At 34.3% G+C, this 15,788-nt stretch overlaps 1 protein-coding gene across 2 annotated transcripts in view; it reads right to left on the bottom strand.

Moving 5' to 3' along the window:
• The window catches only part of LOC127729705 (eukaryotic translation initiation factor 4B-like), a 45,198-nt gene that overhangs the window by 16,179 nt on the left and 13,231 nt on the right, over positions 1-15,788 (bottom strand). Inside the window, exons 7-11 of one of the 2 annotated variants that reach the window (XM_052237560.1) lie at positions 14,411-14,857; positions 13,049-13,106; positions 12,378-12,403; positions 10,872-11,097; positions 7,678-7,778 (exon numbers count right to left, since the gene is read on the bottom strand). In XM_052237560.1, coding sequence (XP_052093520.1) covers positions 7,678-7,778; positions 10,872-11,097; positions 12,378-12,403; positions 13,049-13,106; positions 14,411-14,857 — 858 coding nt within the window. The remainder of the gene's footprint in view (positions 1-7,677; positions 7,779-10,871; positions 11,098-12,377; positions 12,404-13,048; positions 13,107-14,410; positions 14,858-15,788) is intronic. The other variant, XM_052237561.1, reaches the window with a different exon arrangement.

The following is a 15,788-nucleotide window of genomic DNA, read 5'->3' as shown; positions in this document are numbered from 1 at the left end:
TGTGCAATTGAAGATTTCTTGCTATTGCGCAATACTGTGCAATTGATTGATTGATTGTTGGTTGCTTAACGTCCAGTGGCAATACTGTGCAATTGAAGATTTCTTGCTATTGTGCAATACTGTGCAATTGAAAATTTCTTGCTATTGCACAATACTTATTATATAATAATTTACACATCCTGTTTGCAATTGGTGTGTATCTCCTACCATATCATTATTATTTGCTTTTAAATATAAATCAGAAATAACCAACTTAAAATGGAAAATCTTAAAAGAAAAAAAAAAGGAAAAAAAGAAAAAAAAGGAAAACCCCCCCCCCCCCCCCCCCCCCAAATTTTTTGAACCCCCTTATGATTCATCACCCCCAAACTCAATCCCAGCCTTCCCTTTGTGGTATGGTACCTTGCAGTACAATTTCAGAGAGATCCATACACTTGAACACAAGTTATTGTCTGGAAACTAGAAAAATGCTTATTTTGGGCCCCTTTTTGGCCCCTAATTTCTAAAATATGGAGGCAATTACCCCCCATCATCAATCCGAGCCTTCCCTTTGTGGTATGGTACCTTGCAGTACAATTTCAGAGAGAACTATACACTTGAACACAAGTTATTGTCTGGAAACTAGAAAAATGCTTATTTTGGGCCCCTTTTTGGCCCCCAATTCCTAAACGTTTCGGCAATTACCCCCAAACTCAATTCCAGCTTTCCCTTTGTGATATGGAACCTTGAAGTACAATTTCAGAAAGATTCATACACTTACACACAAGTTATTGTCATGAAACTAGAAAAATGCTTGTTTTTTGCCCCTTTTTTGGCCCCTAATTCCTAAAATTTTGAGGCAATTACCCCCAAAATCAATCCCAGCATTTCTTTTGTGATATGGAACCTTGTGGTACAATGTCAGAGAGATCCATACACTAACACACAAGTTATGTCTGGAAGTTACAAAATTGCTTATTTTTGGCCCTTTTTTGGCCCCTAATTCCTTTACTGTTGGTACCATAACCCCCAAAATCAATCCCAACCTTCCTTTTGTGGTATTGAACCTTGTGGTAAAATTTCATAGAGATCCATTAACTTAAACTAAAGTTAGAGTGCGAAAACCAATGTGTCTTCGGACGACGCCGGACGAAGCCAGACGACGCGACTACGACGACGCCAACGTCATACCAATATACGACCACAAAAATTTTTTTGCGGTCGTATAATAAGAAGGTTTGACTGAAAGTATTACATAAACTTAACATTATCAATGATCCATATAAATTAAGTCAAGGTCAGACAAATCCTACAAGACAGACATATACACCATACAATCATACTATACCCCAAATATAGTCAGCCTATAGCTTATAGCATCTGAGAATACAACCTTATTACTAAAACTGAACATTGACAAATTGAACAAAATTGGTAAAAAGAGTCATTTAGAGGCAATAACCTCTTTAAAGAGTCTCCCAATTGCCAGGATTTCAAACATATTGAAAACAAGCATTCTGAGAGTATTGCATGGCAATACATAGTCCCCTACTGGGTAAAAATTCATTATACTGGAACAAAAAGCTAACTTGTTCTATAACTTGTCATGGTGTAAACAAAAAGAAAATATCGTCAATATCTTCAAGCATGACTAAAAACAGAGTGGAAACTGATTAAATGAGTGATTTTTTCAAGTCAAAGAACCATAACTCTGCACAAAATTATCAGACCGAAACAAAATTTCGAACTTGATCTGTATACTTGTCATGATTAAAACTATATACCAATTATCAATCAATATCTTCAAGCACGATGAAAAAAAGTGAAAACACTTTAACATTAGATATGATTAATAGTTCTCTAAAATTAGATATGATGTAATACAGTGTATATCTATTTTCAAATTATAATCAAATATAATTAATAGTTCCAAATATTTTTTCTTTTATTTGTCACAAACTAGTATAGATTTGTAACTTATCTATAAAATGTCAACAATTTTTATCTACCGGGTACACAATGTAATGTAATATATGCATTAATAAAAATAGATTATTATCTAATTACAGGATTTCACTTCATAATTTTTTTGTTATATATATATATAGCATTCAGAAAATTAGTTTATACAAAATAACAAACAAACCTGTCAAAAAATTTACCAAAGAATGTCTTTTAAAAAAATGAGTTATCTCCCTTTGTACAGAAATATGGTTTAACATAGTACTCTAACATTAGATATGGTCCAGAGTTATGGTCCATAACTCTGGACTAAATCATCAGAACGGAACAAAAATTCGAACCTGATCTATAACTTGTCATGGCAAATCTATATACCAAATATCAAATTAATATCTTCAAGAAGGAAGAATACATTGCTTCGCTGAGCGCAGCTGGATACGACCGCAGATGTCCAACCCTGAAAAGTTGGACCAAAATGGACACAATATTCACGCTTGATACAGGTCTGAATTTGGATTGTAACTAAATTTTTGACACATAATAGGTTTCTGACACAGAATAAATGTAGTCAAAGAACTTCAAATTGGTTATATGATTTGAATTTATATTCAATTTATTGCTTTTGTGCAATACACTATGCTGTTGTGAATTGACCCCCCCCCCCCCCTTACCAAAAAAAAATTATTTTACCCTTGTTTTTTGCTTTTGTGCAATACACTATGCTGTTGAATATTAACCCCCCAAAAAAAATATTTGAAGAAATTTTCTTTTAATTTCTGAAATCTGAAATGAGAAAAATTGTCCCCCTCCAATTTTGTTCACCTCCCCCCTTTCCCTTATTCCCCAAAAAAATTCTTTCCCTCAAGATATGGTCAGTATCTCAATTTAAATTTCTAATGCAGTTTGCAACCAAAATTACCCATTTAAATACATCATAAAAGTTTAAAAATATAAAATGACATACATAGTCATGGCTAAAATTAATATTAATAAATAGTAACTGCTAAAAATAAATTGACAGCTAATCACCTCAAGACAATCATCATTTCTTAATACATAATTTACAAGCAGTGTAAGGGAGGTAATCAAACAGTGTTCTTTAATTTGAATTGGATTACCTCCCTTACACTGCTTTTAAATTGTCTCAATTGTCCTTTAACCAGAAAAACCCTTGTTTTTCCCCTTTTTTGCCCCTAATTACTAAATGGTTTGAGCCATAACCCCCCAAAATCAATCCTTACCATCCCTTTGTTGTATGAAAGTTTGTGGTATAATTTCAGAGAGATTCATACACTTTAACACAAGTTATTGTCTGGAAACTACAAAAATGCTTATTTGGGCCCCTTTTTTGGCCCCTAATTCCTAAACAGTTGGGACCATAACCCTCAAAATCATTCCCAACCTTCCTTTAGTGGTTATAAACCTTGTGTGAAAATTTTATTGATTTCTATTTACTTCTACTAAAGTTATTATCCGGAAACCATCTGTCTTCGGACGACGCCGACGCCGGACGACGACAACGTGATAGCAATATACGACCAAAAAATTTTTAATTTTTGCGGTCGTATAAAAAAAGTGTGGAAAACTGATTTGCTGGACTGACGGATGGACAGACGGACAGAGTGCAAACCTAAAGTCCCCTTCGACTTCGTCGGTAGGGGACTAAAATTTTGGATCTTGTCCTGCTGTTCAAACTCCTGCTTAATCTTATATTGTTTTCAAGATAATAAGCAAGACGCAAAAATCATCATTTAGGGACAATTACTGGTAATAAAGTCTCGAACGACAATTTGGCCCATTTTGACTTGCTGATCATGTTTGCCATTTAAACTTGATATCTATCTATTATAATTTTCAAGATAATAAGCAATAAAATGCTCCGCAGGGGGCAGCTTGATACGACCGCAGAAGTCGAACCCTGAACAGTTGGGGCAAGTATGGACACAACATTCAAGCTTGATACAGCTCTGAATTTGGATTGTGATTAAATATTTGACACAGCATAGGTTTCTGACACAGAATCAATGTGGTCTAAGAACTTAAAAATTTTAAATTGGATATTCACCTATTATGGTCCAATATCCAAAATCTAAATACATGGTTAGATTCAGCATATCAAAGAACCCCAAAAATTCAATTTCTGATGAAATCAAACAAAGTTTAATTTTGGACCCCGATTTGGACCAACTTGAAAACTGGGCCCATAATCAAAAATCTAAATACATGTTTAGATTCAGCATATCAAAGAACCCTAAGAATTCAATTTTTGTTAAAATCAAACTTAGTTTAATTTTGGACCCTTTGGACCTTAATGTAGACCAATTTGAAAACGGAACCAAAAATTAAGAATCTAAATACACAGTTAGATTCGGCATATCAAAGAACCCCAATAATTCAATTTTTGATGAAATCAAACAAAGTTTAATTTTGGACCCTTTGGACCTCAATGTGGACCAATTTAAAAACGGGGCCCAAAATCCAAAAACTTAATACACGGTTAGATTCAGCATATTAAAGAACCCCAAGAATTCAAGAATAAAACCCCATTGAAATTAATCAAGAAATAAGCAATTTATACGAAGTATCCCCTTTTGCACAATACTGTGCAATTGAATATTTCTTGCTATTGCGCAATACTGCACAATTGACAATTTCTTGCTATTGCGCAATATTGTGCTATTGGATATTTCTTGCTATTGCGCAATACTGTGCAATTGAAGATTTCTTGCTATTGCGCAATACTGTGCAATTGAAGATTTCTTGCTATTGTGCAATACTGTGCAATTGAAAATTTCTTGCTATTGCACAATACTTATTATATAATAATTTACACATACTGTTTGGTGTGTCTCTCCTACCATATCATTATTATTTGCTTTTAAATATAAATCAGAAATAACCAACTTAAAATGGAAAATTTTAAAAGAAAAAAAAAAGGAAAAAAAAGAAAAAAAAGGAAAAAAAAACAAAAATCCCCCCCCCCCCCCCAAAAAAAAAACCCTTATGATTCATCACCCCCAGACTCAATCCCAGCCTTCCCTTTGTGGTATGGTACCTTGCAGTACAATTTCAGAGAGATCCATACACTTGAACACAAGTTATTGTCTGGAAACTAGAAAAATGTGTTTTTTGGCCCCTTTTTGTCCCCCAATTCCTAAACGTTTCGGGCAATTACCCCAAAACTCAATTCCAGCTTTCCCTTTGTGATATGGAACCTTGTAGTACAATTTCAGAAATATCCAAACACTTACACAAGTTATTGTCATGAAACTAGAAAAATGCTTGTTTTTTGCCCCTTTTTTTTGCCCCTAATTTCTAAAATTTTGAGGCAATTACCCCCAAAATCAATCCCAGCATTCCCTGTGTGATATGGAACCTTGTGGTACAATTTCAGAGAGATCCATACACTTGAACACAAGTTATTGTCTGGAAACTAGAAAAATGCTTATTTTTGGCCCCTTTTTCCTAAACGTTTCGGGCAATTACCCCCAAACTCAATTCCAGCTTTCCCTTTGTGATATGGAACCTTGAAGTACAATTTCAGAAAGATCCATACACTTTCACACAAGTTATTGTCATGAAACTAGAAAAATGCTTGTTTTTTGGCCCCTAATTCCTAATATTTTGAGGCAAAATCAATCCCAGCATTCCCTGTGTGATATGGAACCTTGTGGTACAATGTCAGAGAGATCCATACACTAACACACAAGTTATGTCTGGAAGTTACAAAAATGCTTATTTTTGGCCCCTTTTTGGCCCCTAATTCCTTAACTGTTGATACCATAACCCCCAAAATCAATCCCAACCTTCCTTTTGTGGTATTGAACCTTATGGTAAAATTTCATAGAGATCCATTCACTTAAACTAAAGTTAGAGTGCGAAAACCAATGTGTCTTCGGACGACGCCAACGTCATACCAATATATGACCGCAAAAATTTTTGCGGTCGTATAAAAACACAAAGAATTGGTAAAACTCATCATTTAAGGGTAATAACTCCTGTTAGGAGCCTACCTACCATTTCAAATATGTTGACTGATTTGTAGATCTCGTCTTGCTGATCATTTTTGCTATAAAAAGTTTCTATCCATCTACTATAGTTTTCAAGATAATAGGCAAAAATTCTAAATTTAAATAAAAATCATCATTTAATGGAAGTAACCCATAAAAGGAGTCACCTGTCAATTTCGGCCATGTTGACTAATAGTTTTCAAAATAAATAGGCCAATTTGAATAAAAGTTGGGAAAAAATCGTCATTTAAGGATAATAACTCGTATTAGAAGTCATCTGACAGCTTTGATGTAAATGGTAGATCTCAACATTTATGTCCTATCAGATTTCCCCTATTTATGGCAGTTTTCAAGATAATACACAAAACTGGCATTTTACCGCATTGCTCTTTTTTTTTTTTAGCAATGTCTACCATGTTGGACAGCAGGAGGGATCATCAAATACATTTTTTAAGCTAGATATGCAAAGATGATTGTTGGCAAGTTTGAATAAATTTGTTGCAGTAGTTTCAGAAGAGAAGATTTTTGTACGACAGACAAAAACGAAGGATGACAGATGCCGAGTGATGAGAATAGCCATTAAGATGAACTAAAAATGTCTGGACAAGTTTTTGATTTTTTGGGACACAAAGACTGGGAACAGTCATGAGTAACACTAAGTGGCAGGGGGATAAAAACGTAGACAGAGACACAGAAATAAAATAAATGCAAACTGATGTCAACTGCTGAAACTGACCTTTGGAGTTTCCCTAGATAAAAAGTAAATAAACTGTTGACACATAAATATGTCTTGCCTGTCAGCAGAAAATTCAAAAAAAGACAATTTGAAGGACAGCAACATTGCTAATTAATTCAAAGCTGCTTGAATGTGACACAAAGGCTAGGTAGGGCCTCAAAATAGTCGTGAAACTGATATTTACTGATAGTAATGCAACTTTATAGAAAATATCATTGATCTATCACAAGTATTTCTTATCAAACTGATTTAAGCAGAAAACATACCAGTGAAAATTGCTTATTAATTGAAATTCACAGGACCATGACCTAGGGGGCAAGGCCTCAAAACAGTTGTCAAACTGATACGTATTGATAGTTATGTAACTTTATAGAAAGTATCATTGATCTATCACAAGTAGTTCCAATCAAACTGACTTAAACAGAAAACTTAAGAGTTGTTGACGCTGTCCAAGACTTTCATCTCTGGCGGGACAAAAAACTAGAGGCTTTAAAGAGCCTGTGTCGCTCATCTAGTCCTATGCATATCTTCAACTATGGCTTGTAGAAGATCTCATCATTCTGACCATGTCTTCCCTTGTCAGATTTTAGCGCTTTTCCAGATAATGGACAAAACTTGCATTTAAACCCTTTATAAAAATAAGATGTGGTATGATTGCCAAAGAGACAACTATCCACCAAAATTCAAATGAAGTGGATGTAAGGATTTATAGGCAATCATATGTTCTATTTTTAGCCTTATCAGCCATGTTTGTTGGCAGGCGGGATCATCGGACACAAATTTTAAACTACAAATATATATACTCCATTGATGATTGTGGGTTAAGTTTGGTTCCCATTGGCCCAGTAGATTCAGAGGAGAACATTTTTGTAAAAGTAAACAGAAGGCAGATGTCTAGTGATGAGAATACATGTAGCTCAATTGAGACCTTTGAGTCAGGTGAGCATAAAAGGTTAAAAAAAAGGTCGTAATAGATCCCTGTCTACTGACCTGGTCTACCTTTACCTGAACTGTTACTACTCAGTCGCCTCTGTCGTCCACCTCCTTCTTCTCCACTATACTGACGAGGTCGATATCCAGGACTTGTATTACTACAACAAACACACTTGTATGTACTATCTAATTATTTTGTAAAATAGTAATATCAGAGTTTTAAGAATATTTTTTAAAACAGGGTAGTTGCTTATATGTATAAGAGACTGCAATATCTTGCTGAGAGGAATCCTTTTAATTAAATTTTTTTGGGATTTTAGTACTTGACAAATTTCGCAAAGGTTTAAATTTTCATGAAGTTCTTCTGTGCATGTTTTTTTCACTAGAGATAGTGTCAAATCTCTTCTTTTTTTCTATAAATGTGAATCACTCTTTTTTTTTTATTGAGTAATAATAGAATACCAGTAACTCTTCTTCTGTAGGAATGACCAACAGTTGACCTTTTCCATATGTTGAAAAATACACATTTATGGTTAATGTAGCTTGTGAAGGTATTTCAATGCCATTATTATAATTATTGAATGATTTTAAATTCAAAGAACCTTAAGTGAGGAATCTCACACACCCTCCCACTCCACTATAAAGGAAAAAAAAGCGACAGTGATTAGATGGCATAGTATTTATCTGTTAACCTTAAGGTACAATTCTGGAAATGAATTTAGTCTAATATTTCTTACACAAATTTGTTTTTAAACCAAGTGAAACCAACAAGGATTTTGCTCTTATTGACCATATTACCCAAGTAAGGCTGCAGTGGCAGTGTTCTCCCCAGGATTTTTGGATAGCACCAGGGTAACGCGTGTGGACAGCTTGGTGAAATGATTCATACAATCAGTTGTGTCGCGTTGCGTCGCTTAGCTATATTTCTAGTTACTGCAGTATGTCTCTTGTTTTGTTTTAACACTGTAGTACTGTGTTATGTAGACATTGAGTCAGAAAATTATTGGTAAAAAAAGAAGTAAATCAAGAAACAGTTTGTATACTTTAATATTTTTTTTAAATAAACAAGCATTCTGAGAGTATTGCATGGCAATACATAGTCCCCTACTGGGTAAAAATTCATTTTACTGGAACAAAATGCTAACTTGTTCTATAACTTGTCATGGTGTAAACAAAAAGAAAATATCATGTCAATATCTTCAAGCATGACTAAAAATAGTGTGGAAAACTGATTATATGAGTGAAAAAAACATTAGATATGATTAATAGTTCTCTAAAATTAGATATGATGTACATGTAATACAGTGTATATCTATTTTCAAATTATAATCAAATATAATTAATAGTTCCAAATATTTTTTCTTTCATTTGTTACAAACTAATATAGATTTGTAACTTATCTATAAAATGTCAACAACTTTTATCTACACAATGTAATGTATTGAAATATATACATGTACATTAATAAAAATAGATTATTATCATAATTTTTTTTTATATCTATAGCATTCAGAAAATTAGTTTATACTAAATAACAAACAAACCTGCCAAAAAATTCTTCAAATAATTTAACAAAGAATGCCTTTTAAAAAATGAGTTATCTCCCTTTGTACAGAAATATGGTTTAACATAGTACTCTAACATTAGATATGGTCCAGAGTAATGGTCCATAACTCTGGACTAAATCATCAGACCGGAACAAAATTACAACTTGATCTATAACTTGTCATGATAAAACTATATACCTAATATCAAATCAATATCTTCAAGCATGACAAAAAAAAGTGTGGAAAACTGATTATTTGTGTGAATTTTCTAAGTCAGAGGACCATAACAGTAAACTCTACAATAAAATCATCCAAACCGAACAAATTTCCAACTTGATCTGTCACTTTTCATACTAAACTATATACCAAATATCAAATCAATATCTTCAAGCATGACAATAAAGTGTGGAAAACTGATTACTTGCGAGAATTTTCTAAGTCCAAGGACCATAACTGCACAAATTTATTAGACTGGAACAAAAGTCAAACATGATCTGTAACTGGTCATTATAATAAAATTGAGAATGGAAATGGGGAATATGTTAAAGAGAAAACAACCCAACCAAAGAGCAGACAACAGCCGAAGGCCACCAATGGGTCTTCAACGCAGCGAGAAAACCCTGCACCCGGAGGTGATCCTCAGCTGGCCCCTAAATAAAATTGTGTACTAGTTCAGTGAAAATGGACGTCACACTAAACTCCAAAACATATAAATGAACTAATTTAAAAAAACATACAAGACTAACAAAGGCCAGAGGCTCCTGACTTGGGACAGGCGCAAAAATGTGGCGGGGTTAAACATGTTTTGTGAAATCTCAACCCTCCCCCTATACCTCTAGCCAATGTAGAATAAAGAAACACATAGCAAAACACACAGTAAAACTCAGTTTAAAAGAAGTCTGAGTCCGATGTCAGAATAGGTAACAAAAGAAACTAAGCAAAATGACAATGATACATAAATGAACAAAGGACTACTAGCAGTTACTGACATGCCAGCCCCAGACCTCAATTAAACTGATTGAAAGATTATGTCTTCATCATATGAAAATCAAGTACAATCCCTCCCGTTAGGGGTTTAGTATCATACAATCATAAAATATATGAGAAGAACATAACCCGTATCATGCCAACAGCTGGTTTTAGAATAAATGTATTATTTCCGATGCAAAGACCCTATGAGTGAATCAATATTAATACCAAAATATGCAATCCTTAATGACTTGACAACAGTATTGTAACTATATCCTTTCCGAATAAGTCTGTTTAAAGGTTTGGTTAGCTTTTGAGGTGAATGCCGACATTTTTGTGCTTTGTAAAGAATATTACCATAAAATATTGGATGTGAAATACCTGAACATATAAGACACATGTCTGCATGTTGATTTATATTTACGAATGATGTCCTTGTACCGATGATAAAATTTAGTAAATGTTTCGACTAGTTTGTGATATCGATAAAACTACATATCAATAATCAAATCAGTTTCTTCAACCTTGAAAAAAAAAAGTGTGGAAAACTTATGTGCCGGACTGACGGACAAAGTGTAAACCTTAAGTCCGATTCAGCTTTGCAGGTAGGGACTAATAAATGTTTAAAAATATGCTCAAAGTTTAAGGTAAAAACATGTGTTTAATATTAATGCAAAGTTGATGTGACTGTAGTTATCCTTAAAACAAACGCTGCTTCTTATATTCCAGGCTTACGTAGTGTTTTCTTTTTCTTCATCAGCTTTTCTTCTACTCTCATCATCTCTTCCTCTACGTAACCTTTCCTCGATCTCTCGCTCTTTAGCTGCTGTATCTACAGGTTTAGCATCACCAAATATATTTGCTGAAGTTTTCCTTGCTGGAGGTTTATCTGTCGTTTGGCTTTCTTCTGGTGCTTTAGTACGAGGTTTTAAATTCAATCTGGGCCTTTCAGATGGTGTTTCTGAAAATACAATATTACATTGCTTTCACAAAAATCTTCTTGGTTTAATGAACATGCAGAACTATTTAATTATTAGTCTTTATTTTTTGTGCAGTATTTCATTTTACATAATAATTACATTGCCTTGATGACAAATGGAGTGGAGTATATATCTCCCGGATGAAATGATATTCTATTGCTTATCATGATGTCCTTAACAGAGGTTTGCTGTTTAACCAAGGGTGCCAAATAGTAAAATTGAAGTTCTCCCCTCCAAAGTTTTAAGCACACCATCATAACTTGCTTGAATATTATGAAACATAGGTGTCACAGATGACCATAGATATGTTCACTTGTCCTCATCGAAATACCTTCCTCTTTTTCCTGATGGTGAAACTACTGAATAGGACTTGAAAACAGATATAACTGACAGCAACCAACAGCAACCACTGAATTGCAGGGGCCGGACGTAGGACAGACACATACAGAATGTGGCAGGTTAAACAGGTTTTTGTTAGTGCACAAACCTCCCCTTACCTGGGACAATGGTTGTTACAGAGTGTACAGTTATCTTCTCTTCAATAAATGTACAAAAGATATTTCATAATATAAAATTACCTCAAACCAACTCAACTTTTTACACATTTTTTTTATAAATAAATTGAGGTAATTAAGTAATGGAACACACAAAACAAATGTATTGTACATATTTTGATCTTTCCAAAGAATCATGAGTAACCCAACACCTATATTGGACTCCTCAATGTTTCTAACCACCCACAAGTATAGATTCACGTGGAACCTCATATGTAATCTGTTTTCTTTCTCCTCCTTCAACCACCAATGGTCATTTGCTGTCTCTTGGAATGAGAGGGGGTGTCACTGATTACCTTGCTGTCTCTTGGAATGAGAGGGGTGTCATTGATTACCATCTTGTTGGCTTATACCCAACACATCCATTTATTCATATTAATATCTTCAAACTAGCTGACAAGTTAGAAGAAATCACGTTTTCATGAAATTAAGGAACTTCAAATATGTCAAAAGCAATGGAAACTGCAACACCATCCCTGTTCTACTTAAAAGTTTACTGGCTTGATCATGCAAAACAGTTTTGCAACAAAACTTGTGGCCTAGTTTGGTTTCACAACAGAAGGTTCTGGGGACTGGATCTTGATAATTACTGCCATATAGAAAGCTCACATTGGTGCTTCCTCATTCACTCCAGTTGAGCTAAATATGTCTTTTTGGGGTCTAATGATATTTCATTAATATTCATTCTACTTAAATATAATTATTACCTCTGGGTGGACTCTGCCTGTCTGCTCTGAAAAGAAAGAAAAGTAAAAGTTTCATTTATATTTATAAGATTGATCATAAAAAAATAATCATAATGTCAGATAAATGATGCAGAAAAAGTGATTAAATGAATACAAGTCACATTGTACTTGAAGATCTGTGATATCAGTGAAAGTGCAAGTAAATGTGATGAATTGAAACTGTTATCTTTTATTAACTTTCTTTAATATATGTTACAGCATACGGATTCTACTGAACTTTTATATATATATATTAATGTAATTATTTTTTAAAATATGTGTTAATTTTCATGATTCTCCTTTTGATATAATTAACAATAATTAAGTTCATAAAAAAATAATTGTCCCCAGGTTACGCATTGAATATTAAATCTTGATTAGATGGGTGATGTACTATAACTCTCTTTAATTGATTAAAAACTTTTCTAGACTCGAGTAAATTCAGAGCTTGCCATATGGTATAGACACTAACTTGTCTGTTGTTGGAGATTGTATGTTATCCTCTATATCATTTTCTGTTTTTATTGTTCTTTTTTTGCTATATTTGTTTACAGGAATATTTTGTATCAACTCCCAAATGAAGATGAGTAGCACAATATGAAATAAATAAAAGGACATGTACATGAGCAAACCAAAACCATATGTACCCATACCTGCTTCCCTGTCTATCATCACGGTTATAACCACTACCAAATGGTCTCCGTCCACCATCTTAAATGTAATGAAAAAATACATTTACATCTAAATGAATATGTTTAAAAACATATATATTTTCTTCATAATAAACTGTTAACAGAGATATATAAGTCTCGCCTTTTTGTTATTTTGATAATGCAAATGTTGAAATTAAAAAAGCAATACTTTAACATGTTAGTTATGCAAAATATTCAAAGTCAATGAACCATGACTGAAGGAACAGGGCCAAACAATCTCCATGGAAATAAGATGTGCCAATGCTAATTCAACTGCATACCAAATACCATTGACTTAAGTTGTTCCCTTTAAACAAACCTAAACACAAACATTCACTTACATAAATATGTAAAAGTTTCAAAGTCAATGAACCATAATGAGGGGGTGGGGCCATATAATCTTAATGGAAATGAGACATGTAAATGCCAATACATTTGGTTACCAAATATCATTGACTTAACATGAGTGGTTCGTCTTAAACTGATCTGATACAAACTTTAACATGTAAACTATGCAAAAAATTCTAAGTCAATGAACCATGACTGAGGGGGCATGGCCAAATAAATGTAAAAATGCTAACACATCTGTATACAAAATATCATCCCCTTAAACTGACCTAATCACAAACTAATACATGCAAACTAAGCAAAAGTTCAAAGTCAATAAACCATGACTTGGGGGGGAGGGACCAAATAATCTCCTTGAAAATGAGATATGCCAATGCTTATACAACTGCATACCAATTATCATTCACCTAACACTAATGTTTTCCCATAAACTGACCAAATCACAAACAAATACATGAAAATTAAGCAAAAGTTTCAAAGTCAATAAACCATGACTGAGGGGGCGGGGCCAAATAATCTCCATGGAAATGAGATATGCCAATGCTAATACAACTGCATACCAAATATCATAACCAATAATAGTATGATTCAAGTTTTTAATTTTTGACATGTTTATAGGGCCAAATAAGCCCACATATGTAATGTACCTTATCCTATATTGTTCATGTTTGTGGAATTTGTTGAATTTATTTGCAACCTATCTACACTGTGATTTTAATTTTGACATATGGTTCAATAAAAGGCTGTATATTGATCTCTTGGTTCTGGTTTGGTTTGATTGAGTTGATCGATTACTGTCTCATTGATGCTTACTTAATATCACTAACTATCTTTTAAAAGGTATGGTAGACTAAAGAGGAATGCAAAGTGATTTCATACTTAGGACCAGATGAGCTAAAAAATATAATACAAATGCTAAAATAACATATGCAGAATTAATATAAATAAAATAGAAAGTAAAGAAGTTGTCTCTACCATCAGCTGGTGGACCTCTGTCGTCGTATCTTTCTCTTGGAGGGCCTCGGTCTTCAAATCTATTAAAGTCTCTACCTCCTCTATCATTATATCCTTGTCGCCTGTCATCATATCTATCTCGTGGTGGACCTCTGTCATCATACCTATCCCTTCCATATCCCCCTCTTGGGCCTTGCTCATCATATCCTCTTGATGGACCTCTATCATCATATCTTCCACCACCTCTTGGTGGGCCTCTATCATCAAAACCCCTTGATGGTCCTCTATCATCAAAACCCCTTGATGGTCCTCTATCATCAAAACCTCTTGAAGGCCCCCTGTCATCGTAACTTCCTCTTGGTGGGCCTCTATCATCAAAACCTCCTCTCTGAGGGCCTCGGTCATCAAAACCTCCTCTTTGAGGACCTCGGTCATCAAAACCTCCCCTGGCTGGGCCTCTATCAAAATCTGAAGAGAAAAACCAATATAACAAGCATTCTGAGAGTATTGCATGGCAATACATAGTCCCCTACCGATTAAAAATAAATTGTACTGGAACAAAATGCTAACTTGATCTATAACTTGTCATGGTGTAAACTATACAACAAATATCAAGTCAATATCTTCAAGCATGACGAAAATAAGTGCGGAAAACTGATAATTTAAGTCCAAGGACCATAACTCTGCAAAAAATCATCAAACCGAAACAAAATTCAAACTTGGTCTGTAACTTGTCATGATTAAACTATATACCAACAAGAAATGATTGTAACAGAATGCTGTTACGAAGTCTCCCAAACGAAACTCCCATAATTCCTAATTCCCAGGGTCGCCTGACATTGGGCAACGTCCAGTGAAAATTGGTTTGGTCCAGTAAAGTTATATGCATTAGTGATGCCTAGGGACTAACCTTGTATATCATTCAAATCATCTTGGCATGACAAACCAGAATATATATGGTTTAGGGGTGGGGATCTCGACCATTTACAAAATACTAGAACATTGGGGGTGGGGAAGAACCCCTGGGGACTGGCACTATACGTCATTCAAATGTTCATTACATGACAAACAGGAATATATATGGTTTAGGGGTGGGGATCTCAACCATTTACAAGATATTAGAACATTGGGGGTGGGGGGAACCCCTGGGGACTGACCGTATATGTCATTCAAATGTTCGAGACATGACAAATAGGAATATATATGGTTTAGGGGTGGGGATCTCAACCATTTACAAGATATTAGAACTTTCTCAAATGGCAGGGGGTCGGGAGGAACCCCTGGGGACTAACCCTGTATATCATTCAAACCATCTCCGCATGACGAACCAGAATATATATGGTTTAGGGGTGGGGATCTTGACCACTTAGAAGATATTAGAACTTTCTTAAATGGTAGG

Source organism: Mytilus californianus, unplaced genomic scaffold (genome assembly GCF_021869535.1).
Source record: "Mytilus californianus isolate M0D057914Y unplaced genomic scaffold, xbMytCali1.0.p SCAF_2, whole genome shotgun sequence".
In the NCBI taxonomy this organism is placed as follows: domain Eukaryota; kingdom Metazoa; phylum Mollusca; class Bivalvia; order Mytilida; family Mytilidae; genus Mytilus; species Mytilus californianus.
The sequence above is the reverse complement of the archived record's forward strand: the minus strand, read 5'-3'. Positions and strand labels throughout refer to the sequence as shown.